At 44.2% G+C, this 26,384-nt stretch overlaps 1 protein-coding gene across 4 annotated transcripts in view; it reads left to right on the top strand.

Moving 5' to 3' along the window:
• The window catches only part of CAMKK1 (calcium/calmodulin dependent protein kinase kinase 1), a 433,796-nt gene that overhangs the window by 195,892 nt on the left and 211,520 nt on the right, over window positions 1-26,384 (top strand). For 3 of the 4 annotated variants that reach the window (XM_073590580.1, XM_073590579.1, XM_073590583.1), the window contains exons 2-3: window positions 340-841; window positions 22,383-22,430. In XM_073590580.1, coding sequence (XP_073446681.1) covers window positions 446-841; window positions 22,383-22,430 — 444 coding nt within the window. In that variant the 5' untranslated portion in view covers window positions 340-445. The remainder of the gene's footprint in view (window positions 1-339; window positions 842-22,382; window positions 22,431-26,384) is intronic. The other variant, XM_073590582.1, reaches the window with a different exon arrangement.

Below are 26,384 nucleotides of genomic sequence, written 5' to 3'. Positions count from 1 at the left end.
ACTGCATTACACCACGTTATACCGCGGTGTAATGCAGTCCGTTAAACGGACTGTCATAATGCAGTGTGACCCCAGCCTAAGGTGTATCCATATAAATGGCCCACCCTGTATATACAGTATATAAACTTTTATTATGAAAACTCACACTCTGAATCCCAGCAGCTTTACTTCCATATTTTCTTCAACGCGGTACATTGTGGTCACTATCGTGCAATGTTTTGGGAGGAAAGTCTCCTAAAGTATCTTGACAGTACATTGGTTTTACATTTTGGTTGTGTTAATAATGACAGTTTTCTTTTATCATGCTGTCAACTTATTGACATTTATGTTTTATTGCAGAATCTGTGTGGACACAAAGCCTTAATTAAGAAGATCTGTTGATCCGATTTGGGAACTCGTATATTGCACCCTAGAGACTGTGCTGGAATTTTCCCACATTGATGCAATGGAGTGTGATTGTGGCCCAAGTAAAGACACTCAGACTGAGCTTGCTGAGAGAGTTGCTGCTATAGATGTGGAGGAACAAGCTAAAGGGCCAGATGTTCTATTTTCTGAAGATATGAGCAGCATGACAAATAACGGCATGAGCTCTGCAACTAGTGAGGATGTGTTTCTTTCTTCCCAAGATCAGAGGGACTTCAACTGTTTCCAAAGAGCCGCTTCTCGGCCTACGCTTTCAAACAGAAAATACTCCCTCCAGGAAAGGCCTACAGGGGGTTGCCTGCCCTCCCAGAACCAGGGATATGGTCCATACGCAACTGGTCCAGCATCGCACGTTTCACCACGAATAGTCCGAAGGCCAACGATTGAATCCAACCGGGTCTCAATCTCTGACTCAGATGTAAGTTGCTCTTTTCCTCTGTCAGTCTTCTGGCACTTGAAAGAAAGGTCTCCAGCTTTACACAATGTCATTTTTAATTGCAGTAATTTCTTCCATTACGTAACTCGATGTGTCTCCAGTGCTTGCCCCATGTTAAAGGGAATCTGTCACCCCTTTTTTGAGATATCATATAATGATATCATTCAATTGTGTGTCACATAAGGATTCTCTTAGTACTTTTGCTTCCCCCTGACCCCGCACCTTTCATGCATAAATACCTTTTTTATATCGGTTCAGATGTATGTAAACTGCTGCGGTCCGGTCCAATGGGCGGGGCTTATACACCTGCTCCCCCCCTCCCTGTCTTGCTCTACGCATGAAGAAATGCGTAGAGCAAGACATGGAGGGGGGGAGCAGGTGAATAAGTCCAGCCCATCGGACCGGACTGTGGCAGTTTACATACATCTGAACCGATATAAAAAAGGTATTTATGCATGAAAGGTGCAGGGTCAGGGGGAAGCAAAAGTGCTAAGAGAATCCTTATGTGACACACAATTGAATGATATCATTATATGATATCTCAAAAAAGAGGTGACAGATTCCCTTTAAAGTTCAACATGAAAGAGGCCCTAAAGTACAGATGCTGTAATTGCTCTATGTTATTTTCCGCATATCTGCTATAGGAGATATTCTATGTTCAAATGGAAAATAGAAAGTTGCAAAACCAGATTAGCCAATGAGCCAGATTTATAAATTAAAAGTTATTCACATGTAAACCTGCTGAAGACCTTTATGTCCCGGAGACGTGCAGTTTTTCTGGTTCTCCAGCCATCATTTTTCTCTGAATGACAGCATGATGATGATCAGTTGAGCAAAAATATTTTTTTCCAGTTAATCAGCATTTACAGATTTTATACGATGAAATAATAGTAAATTGTAACTTTTTGTGACTTTTTATATTACGGTAAAATGACTTTTAGCAAAATTTAATGATGTAAACTGAGCTTTTCATTTGTTATGTTGCACCTGAGGATGTTGACCACTGATATTATCTACTGTATACAGTATGTCTATATTTTATATAATAACTTGTTTTCCACAAGAATTTGCTGGTCAATATTTACATATATGGCTGTATCATCTGCATTTTTAACAGTAATTTTCCTTTATTATAATGTGAAAATACAAAGTATTAGGACGCATCTTCCACCATAGTAGGGTTTTGTCATACGTAGGGATGAGCGAGTAGTGAAATACTCGGACTCGCTGTACTCGTTACGAGTAGCTCCTAATACTCGGGTACTCGTAACGATTAGCGAGTCCAATGTAAGTTTATGGGAAATGCGAGTAATGAGCTGTTTGTGTGTGCTGGGCTGGGGCTGTGCAGGTACTGTGCAGGACTGTGGTGGGCTGTGTGGGACTGTGGTGGGCTGTGTGGGACTGTGCTGGGCTGTGCGGGACTGTGCTGGGCTGTGCAGGGACTGTGCTGGGCTGTGCGGGGACTGTGCGGGGACTGTGCCGAGCTGTGTGGGACTGTGCTGGGCTGTGCGGGGACTGTGACTGTGCCGGGCTGTGCGGGGACTGTGCCGGGCTGTGCGGGGACTGTGCCGGGCTGTGCGGGGACTGTGCAGGGCTGTGCGGGACTGTGCTGGGCTGTGCGGGGACTGTGCGGGCTGTGCCTAATATTGCGATGCGAGTAGTGAAATTTACTCGCCAGGATTCAAGTACTGCGAGTACCGCAATACTCGCCGAGTACCGAATCCTAACGAGTATACTCAATCATCCCTAGTCATACGTTTTCAAATTAATAAATGTGCACTAATAGCTCTATTCAAAACAGCCTGTAAATAATATCTAAGACTATGTGCACTTGGCTCCTTTTTGACGCCAGAGTTGAGATGTTAGGCAAAGCCGCTGCAGGAAGACCTTCAGAGATCTTGAGGAGTCTAAGCTTCAAATGAATGGAGATGTTTTGAAGGCAAAAGGAGGATGACATCATATTAGGCAGTAGGTTTTAATGTTATGACTACCATAATCTGTATGTAATCTGTGTTGTGCCCTTTTATATAGTTTCTAACACATTTAAAAAAAAATAAAGGGAACCTGTCAGGCAAATCATGGTGCCCAAACCTCCAGCAGCATGAATTGCAGCATAATTGCAGCCTGGTATATTCTCTGAAACACTTCAGCATATCAGAAAGAAATAATCTTTAAGATTCATCTCTTCAAAGAGCAGCTGCAGTTGATAAACAGCTCTCCCAACGTTACCTGCATGGGATCTTCAAAGTATATTTTCTTAGGCTACTTTCACACATCAGGTTTTCGGCGTCAGGCGCGATCCGGCGTCGTGCCGGAATGCCGGATCCGGCAAATGTTTTGTAAAACCTGATGTGCCGGATCCGGTTTTCTGCCGGATCCGTCTTGTTCTTAACAGACAAAACCGGATCCGTCTCATCCGGTTCATCCGTTTTTCTATCCGTTTTTCGACGGATTACGCCGGATCCGGTTTTTAAAATTGACCCTTGTGGCCTTCCGAACGGGATTGGCTACTGGAAAACTATATATATAGCATGTTCCTACAGCCCTTCTTTGACAGGTTGTAGAGAAGAAAGTGCAGGTTGGAGAGAAGAGCAAGTTACTGGCGAAGATGGATGTTGTCATTGGAAATATTACCACTAGAAGTTCTGTGACAGTTTCAGGGACAATTTTCCACTATAATTTATGTCACCTCAAGGCAGAGTACACTGGGATGACAGAGTGTGAAAGATTTGTGCCCTAACCAAACTTGTGTACCTTCTGGACCAACAGTATATACCTTTGCCAACCAAAGTTGGCTATCTTGTCATGGTCTTACTATTTTTACCTTTAGGCCACAGGTGTGTACCTGGTTGTGTTTTATGCAAAGTATTTCACCTTTTAACAAAAGTTGTGTACATTGGTAGGAAATCACCAACAATAAACACAACTTTTTAGGTGAAATACTTTGCTTCAAACACAACCAGGAACACAACTGTGGCAAAAAGCTAAAATTTACCCACAGTTATACCTGGTTTTGAATACCTTTTTACCTTTTAAATACCCTGTATTTAACCTATTTTTTAAACATAGTTCGCCGCAGAAAGAAATGACAGACAACCATTGTGAAACGATAATTTAACTTTTATTTAAAATTTTTTTTTTTTTGTAAAATGTTTTTAAAGTGCAAAAAACTTTTTTAATAAAGGTTTTAAACCCAATGGGCATTTTTATTACAAAAAACACACATTACAAATCTGTGTACTGTGGGGTGGAAATACTGCTGGAGGGGCTGCGGGACACTTCGACACTGGGTGTGTGGAGAGAGGACTGGGATCGTGGTGGTGAAGGAACAGTTAGAGGTGAAGGTGTGGAAAAAGCTACAGAATGGGTGGACATGTTGGAGGCAGAAGAGGTGGTGGGCGGTGGAGTGGAGGGTTGGGCAGGGACTGTAGGAGCAGATGATGTTGATGGAAAGTTGTATGGGGAAGGAGTTTGGTACGGGGAAGGAGTTTGGTACGGGGAAGGAGTTTGGTAAGGGGCAGGTTGCTGGAAGTGGGGAGATGTCTGGTACTGGGGAGGTTGCTGGTACTGGTGAGGTTGCTGGTACGTAATAGGAGGGGGAGGATGGAAAGTGGCTGGAGGGGGTGCAGATGTAATAGGAGGGGGAGGATGGAAAGTGGCTGGAGGGGGTGCAGGTGGAGGAACTACAGTGGTGGGAGGTGGAGGTTGGGAGGTAACCTGCTGTAGAGCACCGTGGCACGAATGCATTACATGCATCTGCTGGGTAGGAGATAGTGTTGCCATGCGCTCCACAACAGACCTGAAAAAGGTGTGGTTTGGCGAAGATCTTGCTTCTGAATGCATGGTTTGCAGAAGTGTCTTCACCTCCAGAATGCTGGAGTTGATCTGCTGAAAGCCTGCGGAGACTTTTAGACAGTTCTGGAAAGATGCATTCAGATTCAAGAACTCTTGCGCATAACTCTTTTCCTGACCCCTCTGCCGCTGCCGCCCAGTACCCGCAGGTGTACTAGAGGTGGCAGGGGCAGAAGGGTGAGGTAAAGGGAAAGCGATCTCCTCACCAGCAGCTTCATGTAATGTAGGCGGCCACGATGCTCCTGTGCTGGTGGATGGGACAGATGGGTCGAATGTGTGGGAAGGCTGGGAAGGTGCAGATGCACCGGGGCGGTCGAAGTGTCCCTCGGTGCCGGTCTCCTCAGGGATCGCCTCAGAAGGGTCCAATCGTGCAGGCTCCCGAGTGCTGCTCACCGTGCTGTGGAATAAAGAGAAAAAAAAACAATTAAAATACTGACATGGTATGGCCCTGGCTGAAAAAAAAAAGTTACATCTAACATTTTTTTCACATGTGGTGTGTAATATTTACCTTCTGGTGAGCATTGTTTCCCGGAGGAACGACAGGGCTTGTGCGTACTTGTACTTGCTCCTGCGTCCTCCAGATCCACTCGGGGCCCGCATCTCTTTATTGAACTCCTTCTTGAAACGATCCCTCACAGACCGCCACCGATTCACAATTCTGTTCCCTGAAACGAGAAAGGAGTGGTTAGTATACAACATCAGTGTTTCCCAAACTCCAGTCCTCATGGTCCCCAGGGGTCATGTTTTCAGGATTTCCATAGTAAATAGAAATCCTGAACACATGATCCGTGGGGACCACGAGGACTGGAGTTCGGGAAACACTGGTTTACATCAAGCAACCGGTACTGTATATACTTACGCTCTTTAATCTGGGCCCGAACATCGAGGTCCTCCCAGCGGCCCACAAGGAGCAAACAGATTTCCTCCCAGAGTCGTCGGGTAACGATCAGGTCAGCGTGGCGGCGGTCAGCCATATTCCAGAGCGGCTCCCTTTCTCTGACGAGATCGATGAGGCGGTCCACATCAATCCCTCCATCCTCACCGTCAGAGTCGGGAGCACGCTGTGAAGGCTGTTAAAGAAAAAGACAAAAATAACATAATTAGCCTCCACAAAAGAAATGAAATAAAAAGTGCAAAAAAACAAAGCAAAAATATTTATACTTACACGCTGGTGACCGCCGCGTTGCTGTCGCCGACGACCCTGGGAGGCACTGCGAGGACCTCTTGGCCGAGCACCAGATTGGGAAGACTAGAGAAGAAAACAAAAAATGTTATGTCTTTGGATGTAGGCATTTGTTTGCTGTGTGTGGTCTGCAGAACATTGTTTTCTATGTGTTGTGTGTAGTGTGATGTTGTGTTTCTGCGTTTGATGCAAAAAACTTACCAATTGTGAGCCCACTCCAAGTGTCTGTCCACCCCTTCCTTCTTCTTCTGGGAGCTCCTCTTCATCTTGTGATTCCTGTTTTGAAATAAAAGGCAATGAATAGACATATATTACAGAGATGATGGATTTTGGAAATAAAAACTTACCGTCAAACGCTGACGATGCGAGGGAGGGCTCCCAGAAGAAGATGTGCTGTCCTGCTGATGGCCAGACTCCATGGCTGTGGGTATTGCTGCTGCTGTTGCTGCTGCCAGTGATGCCATTTCTGCTGCTGCTGCTGCTGCTGCATCTCTTTGGCGGCTGTTGAATAAAGAGAAACAAAGGGCCAATGAATATCTTGATATTCCATGGCCCTAGTTTGGAGGAATGGGGGATTTGATAATTACCGTCTCTCATCTGCTGCTGGACTCCCCTCCTCAGCATGTTCCATTTGCTGCTCCATTTGTGGTGGTGCTGATGGTGCTGCTGCTGCTGCAGATGTCTGCTGCCTTCTCCTGCTCCTGGTTCTTGGCTTGGGTGGCATGTTGGGTGTGGCTGAGGGTCCCATTGTCTTGCTTTTATATATCTCCTGTGGGCAGAGCTACTGAGCATGCTCAGACCAAAAAACCGGATCCGGCGCATTGCGGCGCTCATAGGCTTTCATTGTGTGAAAAAGCCGGACGCGCCGGATCCGGCGTGTCCGGCTTTTTCGCCGGAGACAAAAAACGTTACAGTAGCCGTTTTTTCCAGACGCCGGATCGCGACACATTGCCGGATCCGGCGAAAACCGGATGAAACGCAAGGCCATCCGGCGCGATCCGGCGCAAATGCAAGTCAATGGGGGGGAAACCGGATCCGGCATTGCATTTCGCCGGATCCGGTTTCTGTCAAAAGCGCCGGATCGCGCCTGACGGCGAAAACCTGATGTGTGAAAGAGGCCTAAGACGCCGAAGCATGTCAGGGAATAATATATGTGGCTGCATTCTTACAGACCGGCTGCAATTTATGCTACCTGAAGTTTGGCCAGCATGAATTGCCTGATAGATTCCCTGTAACTATTTGTTTCTCTTTAACGGCTGTTGGGAACTTTGAAGAGTTACTCATAACATTAAATATATTTGCCAAATATTGTGTTGGTCCTCATTTTGCTACCAACACACCTCCATTCTTTTGAAGCTTCTTCAAGACCTCTGAAGGTTTCTGTGGTTTTTGGCATATAGGCATTAGCATCAGATTATATGCATTTTGTAAATTGCAAGGTAAGTCATACTTAATTTTCCTGCACCTCCCACTGATGTTTGATCAGATTCACATGTGGGTATGTGGAGGCCAAGTCCACACCCTGAATTCTTTTATGTTGTTCCTCAAGCCATTCAAGAACATTTTTTTGCCTGGAACATTATCCTGCTGAAATAGATCACTGGCCTTATGAAATGATGTTGCTGTGAAGGGGTCTATTCGCTGTGCAACAATGCTAGATGGGTTGTATGTGCGAAACTAACATCCATGTGCAGGCCCAGATTGGCAATATAACCAACCGGGCATTTTCCCGCTGGGCCGCTGTCACGTGGGCCGCGGGCGGCAGCGACCGATCATCTGGCCGCTTGCCAGCTGCTGCGGCCACTGTTGCTCCTGCTGCCGGCCCTCTGCAGCACAGCGGTGATAGTTTCAAGTTCCTCCCGCACTGCAGGGAGATAAGCTGCCACGCCCCCCCCTCGCACCCCATCCTCGCACCCCATCCTCGCCTTAGCATGAGACCCCCTCCCCCCCGCAGCCACTCACAGCGTCGCACTCGCTTGCCTGCTCGCTCTGTTCGCAGGACCTGTGATGAGGTCACAGGAGGGGAGGAGTCAGGGGGTCACATGATCAGGAGCCTTTGTCCAGACCCCCGATCATGTCACCCCTGACTCCGCCCCTCCTGTGACATCACAGGTCCTGTGCGCTCAGCCTTGCCTCTACCGTCTGTAAGACTCTGCTTTGCTGTTGTCATGGTGCTGGTTGAGGTAAGTATGTGTGGGGTCAGGATTTACAGTGTGGATGTAGCAGAGCTGTGTGTGTATGAGGTGTACGGAGCGGAGCCGTGTGTGTACGAGGTGTACGGAGCGGAGCCGTGTGTACGAGGTGTACGTAGCGGAGCAGTGTGTACGAGGTGTACGGAGCGGAGCCCTGTGTGTACGAGGTGTACGGAGAGGAGCCACGCGTGTACGAGGTGTACGGAGCGGAGCAGTGTGTACGAGGTGTACGGAGCGGAGCAGTGTGTACGAGGTGTACGGAGCGGAGCCGCATGTGTACGAGATGTACGGAGCGGAGCAGTGTGTACAAGGTGTACGGAGCGGAGCCCTGTGTGTATGAGGTGTACGGAGCAGAGCCCTGTGTGTATGAGGTGTACGGAGCAGAGCCCTGTGTGTATGAGGTGTACGGAGCGGAGCCCTGTGTGTATGAGGTGTACGGAGCGGAGCCGCGTGTGTACGAGGTGTACAGAGCGGAGCCGCGTGTGTACGAGGTGTACGGAGCGGAGCCGCGTGTGTACGAGGTGTACGGAGCGGAGCCGCGTGTGTACGAGGTGTACGGAGCGGAGCCGTGTGTACGAGGTGTACGGATTGGAGCCGCGTGTGTACGAGGTGTACGGAGAGGAGCCGCGCGCGTACGAGGTGTACGGAGCGGAGCCGCGCGCGTACGAGGTGTACGGGGCGGAGCCGTGTGTGTACGAGGTGTACGGGGCGGAGCCGTGTGTGTACGAGGTGTATGGAGCGGAGCCCTGTGTGTATGAGGTGTACGGAGCGGAGCCGTGTGTACGAGGTGTACGGAGCGGAGCCACGTGTGTACGAGGTGTACGGAGAGGAGCCGTGTGTACGAGGTGTACGGAACGGAGCCGCGTGTGTACGAGGTGTACGGAGAGGAGCCACGCGTGTACGAGGTGGACGGAGTGGAGCCGTGTGTGTACGAGGTGTACGGAGCGGAGCCAAGTGTGTACAAAGCATACAAAGCAGGCTTTTCCCACGGACACAGGAGTACACGGCGGAGCCCCTAGGAGCATTTTAAAACACACACATGACGTTCCACCTGAAGTGATGTGCTGGAAGCTGACCGGAAATGAGATAATTTCTTGAGGCGATTGTGACGGAACCAGGAATGCTTCAGATCCATCACCGTGTCCTCCTCCGACAGCGCAGACAGCAGGATCGCCTTGGAATCGGGGATGCCGGCCATGTGAACGGATCATGATAGGTCCTGCACCGGGAGGCTCAGGTGGGCACTACAATGGGAGCCAGGCTGCTATAGTATCTTTGTAGAATCTTTCTTTATTTCTTTCTCTCTTTTTCTTTCTTTCTCTTTTCTTTCATTCTCTGTTCTGTCTTTCCCTCATTTTCTTTCTCTTTCTGTTCTTTCTTTCTCTGTCTAATCTTTCTTTTTTCTCTCTCTGTTCTTTCTTTCTTTTTCTTTCCTCTCTTTCTCTCTGTTCTTTCTTTCTTTTCTTTACTTCTTTCTTTCTCTCTCTGTTCTTTCTCTGTCTCTCTCTGTTCTTTCTTTCTTTCCCCTCTTTCTTTCTCTCTCTGTTCTTTCTCTGTCTCTCTCTGTTCTTTCTTTCCCCTCTTTCTCTCTCTGTTCTTTCTCTGGTCTCTCACTGTTCTTTCTTTGTCTCTCACTGTTCTTTCTTTCTTTCCCCTTTCTTTCTCTCTGTTCTTTCTTCTTTCTCTCCGTGTTCTTTCTTTCTCGCTCTCTCTGTTTTCTTTTTTCTCTCTCTCTCTGTTTTCTCTCTTCCTTAGTGCCAGTCAGTGTGCCCATAATGCCAGCCACTGTGCCCTCAGTACCAGTCAGTGTGATCAGCAGTGCTGAATGGGTGCGATTAGGTGTGGACATGGGTGTGACTAGTTGTGAAATGGGTGTGGCTGGGCGTGGCCAAAATTTGCAGCGGCGCGCTGCGCGCGCCACAGTCTTTCTCCATCTTTCTCTTCTTCAAAAGATGGGAGGTATGATAGGGGCGGCTATGACCAGGGGGTCTGGTTGCCCAATAGAGAGCAGTTCTGCCAGGAATTCTGTAATCATGCATACAAAAGGGGACAGAGATTTGGGAGGAGTACTGTACCTAAAAGCAATAAATAGGACTGAGCTGAAATACTGGGCACAGCTGTGACTACATGTTATATAGTCGTGTTAATCTCCTCTCACTTCTTGTAAGTGTACAAAGATATTATATAGTCACCATGTGACTAGTGGGCCTGTGTAACTTCAAATGCCAGGGCTGAATTTTAGTCCCAGTCCGGCCCTGTCCATGTGAATGCCAGAGCCCAAGATTTCGCAGCAGAACATTGCCAAGTACTTATTTTCTTTAGTGCATTATTTGTTCCATCTATTCTTCTGCTAAGTGGTCCAACACACACCTGCTCCTCACATGATGTAAAGAAGATTTCATTCCTCAGACCCAGATCACCTTCGATTATTGCTCCATGGTCACGTGCTAAAGCTTTTTATCATGGCCGGTATTAACTTTTTCAGCAAATTGTGCTACAGTAGCTATTTTTGTGTGATTCACCCAGGCAAAATAGCCTTTACCCCCTATGCCAACCAATGTCTCTTGGGCACCCAAGACTCTTGCCCTTTTTTGTGGGTACTAACTAATTTATTATGCAAATTTTTCTCTAAGGTCAAGCACTATGCATAACATAGCACTATACATAATGGAGCAGGAGTGGGAAGTTAATTTTCCTGAGGGGCCTCATGAGAGACCTGACTGTTGTGGAGGTCGGACCAATCGATTGATACTAATTAATCAATGTTAATATTACCATATTATTTAGGATTATTATTTTATATTAATTATATTTGTATCGGTTAATAACGAGCAGAATTAAGTTTGCTGACATCCCACTTTATACTGTTTGAGTACACACACAGCCCTCTATTGTCCACGAAGGAGCCACACGTCGAGATGATTGAGAAGGGAAGCACTGTCCTTAGGGAGAGATAGGAACGGCAACCCTTGAAACTTGCTCTGCGCTGCCCTGTGCTTCTTGATGTCCCTAGACGGGTCCTTTCATTCTGTACAGGTTCTTTATGACCCCTTTCTGTTGCGGTATCTTTGTAACACCTATATACAGTATGAACCCCCCACATAGCCTCCTATATACAGTATGAGTCCCCACATAACCTGCTATATACAGTGAGAGCTCCCTCATAGCCACTCTATATACAATATGAGTCCCCACATAGCCCCTTATATTCAGTATGAGCCCTCACATGCCTCCCTATATACAGTATGAGCCCCCCACATAGCCTCACTATACACAGTTTGACATATACAAAATTACTTGGCACTCAAAATCGGAGAAGCAATTTTTTCTTTATTGTGAATCCAGACAAAAATAGACTCATATCATATTTTTCGGTCCAACAACGGACCTTCATCAGAAAGGTCTTTTTGTTTCTTTTAGAGTAGACTGTAAGAGATACAGTAGGGTAAAAGATATCCTAAGGCAGGAATGAAATCCTATAATGCTGTTTATTTTGTAATGACAATGAAATCCTATAATGCTGTTTATTTTGTAATGACTGGAGCTCGAGTCTATCAAAGGGGCTGGATACAATATGACTGGATGAAGCAGGCCTTAGGGAGAGAAAGGCAGCGCTGCATGAAGCAGTATCTGCAAGGGGCTGCAGCGCTAAGAGGCCGCTGAAACAATCCAGGGTGCCGCCGTGAGAGGAGGTCCCTTTGATAGACTCGAGCTCCAGTCATTGCAAAATAAACAGCATTATAGGATTTCATTCCTGCCTTAGGATATCTTTTACCCTACTGTATCTCTTACAGTCTACTCTAAAAGAAACAAAAAGACCTTTCTGATGAAGGTCCGTTGTTTTACTGAAAAATATGATACGAGTCTATTTTTGTCTGGATGCACAATAAAGAAAAAATTGCTTCTCCGATTTTGAGTGCCAAGAATTTATGTATATGTCTATGGGTTGAAATCCTTACTTGAGCACCAATTATCCTCTGTTTTTCTCTGGAGTGCCGTGGTTTTTTTGTATACACAGTTTGAGCCACTACATAGCCTCACTATACACAGTTTGAGCCACTGTATAGCATCATTATACACAGTTTGAGCCATTACATAGCCTCACTATATACAGTTTGAGCAACTACATAGCCTCCTATATATAGTATGAGCTCCAAATAGCCTCCTATATACAGTATGAGCCCCCAAATAACTACCTATGTACATTATGAGCCCGCACATAGCCTTCTATATACAGTATGAGCCCCCACATAGCCTCCTATATAGAGCATGAGGCCCTGTAGCCTTCTATGTATGGACACACATCCCAAAAAAAAGCAACAATGCATACTCACCTCGCTCCTGTTCACCTTACACAAATGAGGTGAAATAGTGAAGTAAGGCTAGTTTCACACTAGCGTATGGAGGAGCTGCGGAGGGATGCGGACTTCCTCTGTGAAGCTGCGCCTCCTCCATTCAGCTCCTCCTCCGTCAGCATGCGGCCTGCGTACCCTATCTTTAACATTGGGTATGCAGGACATGCCGATGTATGCGGATGCCTCCGCATGTGTCGTTTTGACGCTGCGGCGACCGCACCAAAATGCAACACGTTGCGTTTGGCGCCGGTCGCCGCCCTGTCAAAACAACGCATGCGGAGGCATCTGCATACATCGGCATGGCCTGCGTACCCAATGCTAAAGATAGGGTATGCAGGCGGCATTCCGAGGGAGGAGGAGCTGAACGGAGGAGGCGCGGCAGGGGGCGGAGCATCACAGAGGACGTTCTCATCCCTCCACAGCTCCTCCATACGCTAGTGTGAAACTAGCCTTACTTCACTATTTCACCTCATTTGTGTGACGTTGTGCCCGACGTCCACAGATGGGGGATGTACTCACAGCCCAACACTGTGCAGGATGCTTTCCTTTTGCCACAGAACACCAGTATTGCCAAATTCGCCACTGGCGCCCTGTGCTCTTCACAGATGAAAGCAGGTTCACACTGAGCATATGTGACAGAGTCTGGAGACGCCGTGGAGAGCGATCTGCTGTCTGCAACATCCTTCAGCATGACTGGTTTGGCAGTGGGTCAGTAATGGTGTGGGGTGGCATTTCTTTGGAAGGCTGCACGGTGTTGTGCTGTGAGCACAACCCCTATCTGTGGACGTCAGGCACTCAGACCATCCTCATGGAGTCGATTTCTAACCGTTTGTGCAGACACATGCACATTTGTGGCCTGCTGGAGGTCATTTTGCAGGGCTCTGGCAGTGCTCCTACTGTTCCTCCTTGCACAAAGGCTTAGGTAGCGGTTCTGCTGCTGGGTTGTTGCCCTCCTACTCCCCCCTCCCCATCTCCTGGTGTACTGGCCTTCCTCCTGGTAGCGCCTCCAGCCTCTGGACACTATGCTGCCAGACACAGCAAACCTTCTTGCCACAGCTCGCATTGATGTGCCATCCTGGATGAGCTGCACTGCCTGAGCCACTTGTGTGGGTTGTAGAGTCCGTCTCATGCTACCATGAGTGTGAAAGCACAACCAACATTCAAAAGTGACCAAAACATCAGCCAGAAAGCATTGGTACTGAGATGTGGTCTGTGGTCCCCACCTGCAGAACCACTCCTTCATTCAGTGTGTCTTGATAATTACCAATAATTTTCATCTGTTATCTATTCCATTTGCACAACAGCATGTGAAATTGATTGTCAACCAGTGTTGCTTCCTAAGTTGGCAGTTTCATTTCACAAAACTTTGATTTACTTGGAGCTATATTCTGTTTTTTAAGTGTTCCCTTTATTTTTGTGAGCAGTATATATATATATATATATATATATATATATATATATATATATATATATATATATATTATACATATTAGTGTTAAAATAAAATCATAACTTTAAAAAAAAAAAAAAAAAAAAGAGGGGGGCTTGTAGCCATTTTCTGTGACCTATAAATTTAGTATTTTCTATGGAGCTTTGCTGAAGCTTTTTTATATGACAAGATGACATTTTAATTCATACTATTTTCAGGTGCATATAATGTTTTGTTCGCTTTTTATTGCAGTTTTGGGAATGGAAGTGAGGCAACTGAAAAAGTCAGTTCTGGAACTTAATTTTTTTTTCTTTTCAGCTTATAATTTACAGTTTAAATGCTTCCATTTCTATATTGTATTTACACACACTACAATGTCCAATATGTTTATTTTTTAATTGGGATATGGTGATTTAAACGTTTACATATTTTTTTTATTATAATTTTGAAAACTTTTTTTTCGCTTATTCTTTTTTTGTATTCCACTTAGGGACCAATATGTCAGCCTCGGGGATCTTCCGGTTATGGTGCAGGTTCATTTCCTGAGCCCGATCCATACATCCCATGTACCTATATGACATAAATCTATGTTATATGTTCACAAAGGAGTTAATAAATCTTATTTTCAAGCATCAAGAGAACACTATTAATTCTTTTACCCCCCATGACAATAACTAATGTATTACTCTTTTAGTAAGATATCTTTTTGGGAGTTCTTCTAGTTAAAACAATTACGTAATATCTGGCAACAACCGTTACATTTTCCAGGAGCGCAACCAAAGGAAACTATCAATGTAATTTATGTTATGAAAAACCAGTCCTTTAGAGAGAGAACATTTATTTGTAAGAGCTCACTAATCTTGCCAGGAGATGAGTATCTTTCATGCAGTGCCTTGCGAATGTATTCGGCCCCCAGGAACTTTTCAACTTTTTCCCACATATCATGCTTCAAACATAATGATACCAAATGTAAATTTTGGTGAAGAATCAACAACAAGTGGAACACAATTGTGAAGTTGAATGAAATTTTTTGGCTATTTTAAATTTTTGTGGAAAGTCAAAAACTGCAAAGTGAGGCGTGCAATATTATTCGGCCCCTTTACTTTCAGTGCAGCAAACTCACTCCAGAAGTTCATTGTGGATCTCTGAATGATTCAATGTTGTCCTAAATGACTAATGATGATAAATATAATCCACCTGTGTGTAATCAAGTCTCCGTATAAATGCACCTGCTCTGTGATAGTCTCAGGGTTCTGTTTGAAGCACAGAGAGCATCATGAAGACCAAGGAACACAACAGGCAGGTCCGTGATACCGTTGTGGAGAAGTTTAAAGCTAGATTTGGATACAAAATGATTTCCAAAACTTTAAACATCCCAAGGAGCACTGTGCAAGCGATCATATTGAAATGGATGGAGTATCATACCACTGCAAATCTACCAAGACCCGGCCATCCCTCTAAACTTTCATCACAAACAAGGAGAAGACGGATCAGAGATGCAGCCAAGAGGCCCATGATCACTCTGGATGAACTGCAGAGATCTACAGCTGAGGTGGGACAGTCTGTCCATAGGACAACAATCAGTCATACACTGCACAAATCTGGCCTTTATGGAAGAGTGGCAAGAAGAAAGCCATTTCTCAAAGATATCAATAAAAAGTGTCGTTTAAAGTTTGCAATAAGCCACCTGGGAGACGCACCAAACATGTGGAAGAAGGGGCTCTGGTCAGATGAAACCAAAATCAAACTTTTTGGCAACAATGCCAAATGATATGTTTGGCGTAAAGGTAACACAGCTCATCACCCTGAACACACCATCCCCACTGTCAAACATGGTGGTGGCAGCATCATGGTTTGGGTCTGCTTTTCTTCAGCAGGGACAGAGAAGATGGTTAAAATTGATGGGAAGATGGATGGAGCCAAATACAGGACCATTCTTGAAGAAAATTTGTTAGAGTCTGCAAAAGACCTGAGACTGGGACTGTTTGCCAAGGAAGAATGGGCAAGAATTTCAGTCTCTCGATGTACAAAACTGATAGAGACATACCCCAAGCGGCTTGCAGCTGTAATCGCAGCAAAAGGTGGCGCAACAAAGTATTAAGTTAAAGGGGACGAATAATATTGCACTCCCCACTTTTCAATTTTTGAATTTGAAAAAAAAATTAAAATAACCAATAAATTTCGTTCAACTTCACAATTGTGTCCCACTTATTGTTGATTGTTCACCAAAAATTTACATTTGGTATCTTTATGTTTGAGGCATGATATGTGGGAAAAGATTGAAAAGTTCCAGGGGGCCGAATACTTTCGCAAGGCACTGTAGTTACATAGTTACTGTTTTCAACAGCTGACATATGCCTCTAACAGCCACTGGTAGAATCGTGATCCATCTGCGGCTGTTAACATTAAATGCCGCTGTCAATCTCTGACAGCGGCATTTAACTCATGCTTCCGGCAAGCGCACACCGGAAATCCCGCCCATTGGTGATGCTGTCACGTGATCGTGGGTCACCGATGGGTTGGCATGAAAACGAGAGGTCTCCAGCAGACCTGTATGGTTGTCACTGCCGGATTGCTATGAGCGAGCAATTCTGCTACATACAGGCAGTCTGAGCATCACCTCTATGTAGCAGAGCCGATAAAGCTATGGCAGCTTCTAGCCTCCCATGGAGACTGTTGAAGCATGCCAAAAGTTAAAAAAAATGTTTTTAAAAATATTAAAAAAAAATAAATATATAAAAGTTCAAATCATCCCCCTTCACCCCATTCAAAATAAAACAATAATAAAACAAACATATACATATTTGATATCGCCGTGTTCAGAATCGCCCGATCTATAATTATAAAAAAAAATTAACGCGATCGCTAAACGGCATAAGAAAAAAAAAAGTAAAAACGACAGAATTATGTTTTTTTGATCGCCGCAGCATTGCATTAGAATTCAGTTACTGGCGATCAAAAGATTGTATCTGAACCAAAATGGTATCATTAAAAATGTCAGCTCGGCGTGCCAAAAATAAGCCCTCACACAACCTGAGATCATGAAAAATGGAGACGCTACGGGTAACGGAATATGGCGCAATTTTCTTTTTACAACTTTGAATTTTTTTTTCATCACTTAAATCAGGGGTTGGGAACCTCAGGCCCCAGGGCCATTTACGGCCCTCGATGACCTTTTATCAGGCCCCCAAGCAGATTCTCCGGGGCTGCATTCTTGGGCAGGGAGCTGTATTTTGATTGCCATTAATATCTAATTGCTCTGTTAGCACACACACGCAGTGTTCACTACTGAACATTGAAGGGCATGCAATGAAAGATTAAGTCATGAAACCAGTGCCAGAGTCAGGATGTACTTTGTGGGCGGAGTTTGTACGGCCCCCGAAGGATGGTATAAATATCTAAATGGCCCTTGGCAGAAAAAAGATTCCCCACCCCTGACTTAAATGAAAAACAACCTACACATGTTTGATGTCTATGAACTCGTAATGGCCTGGAGAATAATATTGGCAGGTCAGTTTTAGCATTTAGTGAACACTGGTAAAAAAACAAGCAAAAAATAACTGTGGTATTGCACTTTTTTTGCAATTTCACCGCACTTGGAATTTTTTTCCCTGTTTTCCAGTACATGATGTGCTGAAACCAATGGTGTCATTCAAAAGTACAACTCGTCCCGCAAAACTCAAGCCCTCACATAGCCATTTTGACCAAAAAATAAAAATTATGGCGCTGGGAGCAAAAAATGAAAATGCAAAATCAAATATACCTCTGGTCGTGAAGGGGTTAATATAGTACTTAAAATTAGTTTTCTAAATTGGACAACTATTTTTGAAGAAGCAAGAACCAAACTGTGCATAACTTTTTGTAAACTGCCCTATAATTTCATTTAATCCACATAAAGTCAAATTACATACCTGAACTCATATCTTCTGGGTTTTTTCACTGTAATAGCCACAAAATCTCACAGATGTGCCACAGCCACTGGCCTCATGATTGTGTGGGTAAAATGGAAATATTACCATCAGTATTATGCAGCCATTAGCAATAACATATGACTAGAATTATAGCCACATGCAGTTATTGCAGTGCGTAAACCCATATTAAGAAGAAATCTTGCAAAATTTGACCTTTGATGCATCTTTCACCAAACAGGTGATTTAAGGCCAAAAATAAGATTATGTAGAGTACTTGTGTCAAAACATGTAAGGCTGTAAAATAAAATTAGGGAAATTAAATGGGTTGAAAAACATGATTTAAGTGACTGTGCCATCAGAAAATAACTTATTGTTTAAACTACATTTCTGTACTTATATGTATTTTTATTTTTATTTTTGGCTTTTTTTTTCAAATCATGATTTTAACTAAAAAATCAAATTAGTAATCTTCTAATTTTCACACTAACTACTAAGGCTTTTCTAGACTCATACACAGGCTTGGACTTGCCCACAGGCGAACTGGAGAGTCATCTGGTGGGCCCCTGTGAAAGAGTGGGCCTCCAATCTCTTAGGCTACTTTCACATTTTACAATCCGGCACCCTGCGGCGAAAAGTTCCCAAACCGGATCTGGCGATATGTGGTGCCGGATCCAGCTTTTTCCCCATTAGGATACATTGTTGCCGGATTACACCGCGAAAAGTGGCGATGCGGCGTTGTGAAAAAACGTTGCATGCAACGTTTTTTTCCTCAGCCAGACCGCTTTTTTCCAATGCGCATGCCTGGCACATTTCCGCGGCCGAGAATGTTAACCCTGCAAGCGGCGGCCGAGAATGTTAACCCTGCAAGCGGCGGCCGAGAATGTTAACCCTGCAAGCGGCGGCTGAGAATGTTAACCCTGCAAGCGGCGGCCGAGAATGTTAATGTTAATCTCATCAGGGATCACATTTGCAGATCTGTTCTTTTAAATTTCTGCTCTACCGTATCCGGCCAAAAGAAGGATCCGGTGTCAGCGTTTTAGGCCGGATCCTGTATTGCGGCTTTTCACCGCAGGCAGCCGGATTCAAAAGACGGAAATGTGAAAGTAGCCTTATATGAATAGTGCTTGGCAAAATATACGTGAATCACTATGTACAGACAATGACAGCATCTAATTCATTTAACAATCTGCCCAGTTCATTGTTGTGTAAATTTATAATTGAAGATAATGTCACATTTGAATGAAACTGAAAAGTGGGACCCTGGAATTGGTTACTGGTGGACCCTTGGCACCCCAGTCCGACACTGCTCATATGTACACACCCTTCCAGAAAGAGTTTACCTCAGTTTATCATCAGTGGCAGGCTTTCACTGAGAGATAATACCTCTGTCCTCAGCTGATGTATTATGTCACACCTGCTCACCATTCCTTCACAATGGCCTTTGCGCACTCTTGTTAGATTCTTTAGTATAAAAGATTGGGTGGGAGTCTGTTCTTTGTGGCTGCAGCACATGTGGATTTCTCGAAACAACAGGAAGTAGGAGTCTAAAAAAGCTCCAGTGGCCATGTGAAAATTGCAAGATTTCTAGTTTTGATCTTTATTAAACATTGTAATGTGGGGAAAAACAACATTTTTTTAAAATACATTTAACAGGAAAACCGAATTTAAGCAAAAGGTCATATTCTGATGATACCTTCTCTTTAACACAGGGTTCCCCAACTCCAGTCCTCAAGGCCCACCAACAGATCATGTTTTCAGGATTTCCTTTGTATTGCTCATGTGATAATTGCTTCATTTTTTCCCCATTTTTCCCCTTTTTTCTTCAGACCCATTTGCACCCATCAGAGCGTAGACTTTCGTCTCATCGCTCCAAATCACCCGATTCCAGTCTTCTACTGTCCACCTTTTGTACTTTTTTGCAAACTTGAGCCATCTATTCTTATGATGATATTGAAGTCGAGGCTTCGTCATCATTTTTTTTGAGCCACCATTATTATGCATTGCTTATATAGCACTATCTCATTCCATTATAGACTTGTGTAACATGCATTGCATGGATGTCTGTGATCTCACTATTCCGAAGCATATGAGCCACCTCCACTGCTGTGTTTGTCGCACCAGAACTAATAGATCTTATGATCAGCTGACATATTGACTCCGATATTTTGCCTGGATGTCCACCTCTTGGCTTTTGAATGGATGGAAGAACTTCATTTCATATTCTTCCAACTGTCATGGCTCTCACATGATGCAGTTTGGTAATTTTCTTGCCTGTCAGACCCCAATCAGTGAGCTGTATGATGAGGTTTCTCTTTTCTTGGCTGCTCCTCGATTTGAACCAGTGATCTTTTGCCTGGGAATCAACTTAATAATACGCTGAGCTATTAGGGAATGTGAGAACAGGTTGTATTTCATAGTATATAGGAAGAAAAAGATTTTTCCACCACCAGGAGCTGTTTTGCTGTTTTGTAAAAATGCAGTGACATGACAAGAATCTGCATAACTAATCATATGCTAAATAATTGCAAGTCAAATTTATAAATGAGATAGCCAAGATGAAAGTTTGTAAAATAATGGTGGTCTCCAGTTAAAAGCAGTAGTGGATTCTGAGCTATGGAGACGGAAAGTGAAGTTAAAAACATTGTTAGGCCGGAGTCACACTGGCGAGGAATACGGGAGAGTGAGAGGCGCAAAAAGCACGCATTAGACACGGACCAATGATTCTCTATGGGGTCCCTCGCACCAGCCGTATATTTCTCATCCGTATTCTACAGTCCGTGCCAATCGCAGCATGCTGCGCTTGTCCGCGTACTACGGCCATAGTACGCCAATGCAAGTCTATGGGTGCGCAAAAAATACGCATTACACACGGACCACACGTGTGACTTGCGAGAAATACGCACCAGGTGTCTTTTAGCAAAGCCGGCAATTCAGTGCGCTATACAGTAAACTCACACTGACAGGTTTAATAAAGAAACGAAAGAATAGATATAGACACATAGAATACATACATACACATAGAATGCGCGTATATATATATATATATATATCTATATCTATTCTTTGGTTTCTGTTATAATGGAGCCCTATGACAGGGTTTATATGTCCATTTTGCAAGCCTGCGAGAAAATCTCGCCATACGGATTACATACGGATGCTTACATGCGCAAAATACGCGACCACACCTTGATTACGGATGACATACGGAGCACTATTTAGGGGCCATTCATCCGTATTACGCATGTAAAATACTGACCGTATTTTGCGCAGGTTAGTGTGACTCCAGCCTTACTCTTTTGCTCGCCACTGTATTAGGGCAGATGCACACGACTGCAGATTCTCCTAGTCAAGAGAATTGGGCTGATTATGCAAATGACACTCTGATCAATCTGGGATCAGAGTGTGAACATAGTGTGATCCATTTTCTTGGATCAGGTGAAGGAGAAAAAAAACATCTACTTCTTCTCCATTCTGTCAGTATGTGAAAATCCAAGTGCAGTCCGATGTATTCCACTGACTCATTCTTTTGCATGGCCGAATATCAGATCAAACTTGGGCACACAATGATTTTTTTTCTTGAACTGTCTCTGCCCAAGGAATCTATTGGACATGTGCACGGCTCCATAGTATAACATTGGTCCGGGAGTGAGCCAATGTTTTGTCGGATTGCACTTGGACCGAAAATATGCTCGTCTTCACCTGCCCTTAGACTCAGCACTCCACTCCCCACATATTGCAGGGACCCAGAGAAAAGAGTTATCCTACAACTTTATCTAGACACAACTGTTTGTCTAATCTTTACTTTTGCATTCGCCACTTGGCCCAGCTCATATCGCTGGCATGAAAGCTAAAATTGTCATAGGCATTTTTGGAATCAAAACCGGTTGCGAAGAAACAAGTTTGGTAAGTGACCTTGTGCCTGGCATTTCCTGATACCTTGCTTCTCAAAGGGTAAAACTAAGACTATTAAAGTGATAGAATCAAACCAAGCCATTAAATTAACCCTTTTCAATACACGCCTTTGTGGTTGAATGTGATGTGTAAGGCTAGTTTCACACTAGCGTTTTGGAGCGCAGCGACGGCCTGCGCACGGCCGCCGCTAAGCCCCGCCCCCTGCCGCGCCCCGCCTGTAGCTCCGCCCACCGGCGCATGACGCTGCATGCACCCTGCGTCCCCTATTTTTATTACAGGGGGTGCAGGCCGTGCGCAGTATGCGTTTGGCGGCGCATGCGTCCTTTTGACTGTGCACCGACCTGCGCCAAAGGCAACCTGCTGCATTTTGGTTGCGTCGGCGCACCGTCAAAAAGGCGCATGCGCCGCCAAACGCATACTGCGCACGGCCTGCGCCCCCTGTGATAAAGATAGGGGACGCAGGGCGCATGCAGCGTCATGCGCCGGTGGGCGGAGCTACTGGCGGGGCGCGGCAGGGGGCGGGGCTTATCGGCGGCCGTGTGCAGGCCGTCGCTGCGCTCCAAAACGCTAGTGTGAAACTAGCCTAAGCGGCTTTTTAGACTCAAATCGGTTGCCCACTGGATCTCTTTATGGAAAAGCAATTGTATTTTAACTTGCTTTACTTTTATTTTTTTTTTATTTTTTTTTAGGATTGTGTACAGTTGAACCAGTACAAACTTCAGAGCGAAATTGGTAAAGTAAGTATACAAAATTATTTTTTTTTAGTTTATTTTAACTTGGATACACAGGAAAAAATAATTTTTATAGTCCATTTTGGGGCTGACAATTATTTACCACGTGCGGTATCCTGATAACATTTTTCAAAGGGTTTCACTTTGAACAATCAGTTGTTGGCTGAGTTCCCTTTGTTTAATTTATATTTCTTTTTTCTTTTGTGGAAAAGAGTGCTTAATTTTATGGTCCTTGTTAGTTAATAAGTTCCCTGAATAGGCTCAGACTCAGCATATTAGCGAGAATATATGACTGGTATATGTCTCATATGTTTCTAAATGATTATTTGTAGAATAGAAAATTATTTTCTAGCAACCATAGTATTTTTATATTATGGTTGATCTAAAGGGTAAAGTATCTCCTTGTGCAGATCACCAAACTGGAGACTTGCAGGCCTTTCAATGCTTCTCTGAGAATTTAAATATTCCAATAGACTCTTCAGAGACGAAATGGTTAGGGACTCTAGATGTAGCAATGCTAAAAGTCAATATGATATTTTAAAGAGCCACATGACTTAAGGTTAGAAGCTAAACCAAAAACTTCATTTGCAGACACGTGTTTTGTGGTGTTTTCCCCTCATGGCTGGGTGATAGGCCGAAGACAGATGGTTTAATCTGTAAAATTTCTCTTTGAGGAGAGTGAAAATTAATTGCATTCCCAGTTAAGCATTGCATTGCCTAGAAGTCTCTGTGCCATCTTGGCGTCTTCACAAGGTGTAACTTTGCCCTCTTAAAATCCCTGTGCCCAAAACTCAGCAAAATATGATACCTGCATTTTTTATGCGTTTTTTCATCACCCATTCAAGTAATTGGGTGAAAAACGCCAAAAAACCCTGAAAAAAGTGACATGCTCTGTCCAAAAAAACATACAAAGCACAAAATCCTGATGACAAAAAAAAACAACGTGTGTGCATGAGATTTCTGAAATCTCATAGGCTTTGCTGGCACTATAAATCGCAGCTGAAAATTAGCATAAAAGAGCATTAAAAAACACAGCAAAAACGCCCAGTGTGAACTTAGTCTAATACTACAGCTCTGTTTTTCACCATAGCTATCACTTAAGGAGGACCGTCCTGGCACCAACCAGGAAGTGAAAGACTGTAAAGCTGTGTGCTGCTCAAGAAACAACTTGAGAATAACCCTTTTAAGTCATGCAGCAAAAATCTTAAAATGTTTGTTATTGAGTTTTAGAATCACTACTTCCAATAGATGGCACCGAAGTTCCTATCTGCTTCCTCTCTGAAGAGGCTATTTGTATTTTAGGGTTGGTTCACATGTGCCAAATTTCGGCAGCAAATCTTTGACAAGCCTCAGGAAAATCTGCAGGGGCAAATATACACAAACTTTTGTTTAGCTTGCTGTCAACGATAACAACTAGGCATCGCTCATATTCCACCACTACCACCAGATGTCAAGGATAACAGCCAGGAGGGGTCACGCAGATCCCACCACTGTTACCTGTTTGTCAAAATTATTGGGGAACTCCCAGTGACCGTGCGGTATATATACCTCCAACTCCAACACATTGAAATATATATCTATACAGCTCTGGCAAAAATTAAGAAACCACTGCACAGTTTTATAAAAATCAGCTTCTCTACATGTCTGACAGCCAGTCTATTCCAGTGTCAGTTGAATTCCAACCAGAGGACACCTCATTCTATTTAATGTACTTCTGATTAGGTGATCATCTGAGCCAAATCGTATTTAATGAGGGAAAGTATAGAAACCCTGCTGTGGTGTTCACAATCATCTTGCAGTAGGACAAGCTGGATGGCAAAACAAGTGATAGTAAGATCCCAAAAGTAATAGGAATGAAAAAATAACTTTTAACCATGCCAAAGGAGTTGAAAAGAAAAGTCTTGAGTGAGGAAAAGAAGGGCTCAATTCTGTCTTTACTAGCAGAGGGATACAGTGAGCGTCATGTTTCCTCCATCCTTAAAATTTCTAATACGGCAGTCCGTTACAATAAGGTTAAGCAGCAGACATTGGGGACAACAAAGTTACAGACCGCCAGAGGGCAAAGACGACTCTCCACTGACCGGGATGACCGCCATCTTATTTGAATGTCACTCAGCAACCGCAGGATGACATCAAGTGACCTACAAAAGGAATGGCAGCTGGGGTGAAGTGCACGGCAAGAACAGTTCGTAACAGACTCCTAGAGGCAGGGCTCAAGTCATGGTAAAGCTAGAAAAAAGCCTTTCATCAATGAGAAGCAAAGGAGAGCCAGGCTGAAGTTTGCCAAAGACCACAAGGATTGGACCATAGATGACTGAAGTAAGGTAATCTTCTCTAATGAGTCTAATTTTCAGCTTTGCCCCATACCTGTTCATTTAATGGTTAGACAGAGACCTGGAGAGGGTATAAGCCACAGTGTCTTGCACCCACTGTGAAATTTGGTGGCGGATCGGTGATGATCTGGGGATGCTTGAGCAAGGCTAGTATTGGGCAGGTTTATCTTTGCGAAGGATGTATGAATCAAGCCGCATGCAAGGTTATCCAGGAAAAATAGTTGTTTCCTTCTGCTCAGGACTGGTTTATCTAGCAGGACAATGCACCATGCCACACAGCTAGATCAATCAATGTGTGGATGAAGGACTGCCACATCAAATCCCTGTCATGGCCAGCCCAATCTCCAGACCTGAACCCCATTGAAAACCACTGGAATGTAATCAAGAGGAAGATGGATAGTCACAAGCCATCAAACAAAGAACTGCTTACATTTTTGTACCAGGAGTGGCTTAAGGTCACCCAAAAGCAGTGTGAAAGACTGGTGGAAAGCATGCCAAGACACATGAAAGCTGTGATTAAAAATCATGGTTATTCCACAAAATATTGATTTCTGAATTCTTGGAGTTAAAACATTAGTATTGTTGTTTCTAAATTATTATGAACTTGTTTTCTTAGCATTATTTGAGGTCTCTGCATCTTTTTTTTTTTTTTTTTTTGACCACTTCTCATTTTCTGAAAATAGATACAAAATTTAGTGCTTGGAAACTCGAAGACATGTTGTCAGTAGTTCATAGAATAAAAAAGCAATTTACATTCCACTCAAAAATATACCTATAAAGAGAAAAATCAGACACACTGAAAATGTTGCAGTGGTCTCTTAATTTTTGCTAGAGTTGTATATCATATATACACCTTAGTACGGTCACTGCCAACTCCACAATATCAAAAAGAACTGAACCGCTACTAGCTGCCACCTCCAACCGGTTGTACAGGCTGATTGGAAGCCCGTTATGGGTAGCATATGACTTCAGGGGTGCGGTTGACAGTAAGAAGAACAAAGCTATTACATTTTATCTATTTAATGCAGAAAGGTAGGCAGGATTTATAAGAAATATACAAAAATGATACAAAATGGGAACGATGTACAATACAAAATAATATTGTGGTACCATGTCAGCCAGAAAAATCGATGTAAATACTTACCGTATTTTTCGCTTTATAAGTCGCACTTTTGTTCCCCCAAATTTTGGGGGAAAGTAGGGGGTGCGTCTTATAATCCGAATATACGGGGGAAGGGGGGTGTATATATATATATACTGCAGGGTCCAGGGGAGGTGGGGGCAGCTTTGGAGCGGTGCTGTGAGCTGGTAAAAGCTGCCGGAGGGAGCCTTTGATCTCCTGCTCCCGCTCATATAATATGCACTGCCGCTGTCCATCACCATGGTGCTGAAACCGCACCACGGTGACTGGCTGGGGGAGCGGCGCATATTATAGCTGCCTGCGCCCTCCTTTGATCGCACATGATCCCCTGTGTTAGATATCGCCCCCATGCTGCTGCCCATAGTAAAATAAAAAACTCTTTCCTTACCTCCTCCAGCGCTGATCTCCCGGTGTCTCTGCTGCCGCTGTCATCAGGCACGCAGAGATGATATCACTCTGCTGTGCTGATCACATGACCGGCACTGA

This window comes from Dendrobates tinctorius, unplaced genomic scaffold (genome assembly GCF_039654945.1).
Source record: "Dendrobates tinctorius isolate UK_male_01 unplaced genomic scaffold, ASM3965494v1 ptg000117l, whole genome shotgun sequence".
In the NCBI taxonomy this organism is placed as follows: domain Eukaryota; kingdom Metazoa; phylum Chordata; class Amphibia; order Anura; family Dendrobatidae; genus Dendrobates; species Dendrobates tinctorius.
Note: the sequence above shows the minus strand (reverse complement) of the source record. Positions and strands in the feature narration are given on the sequence as shown.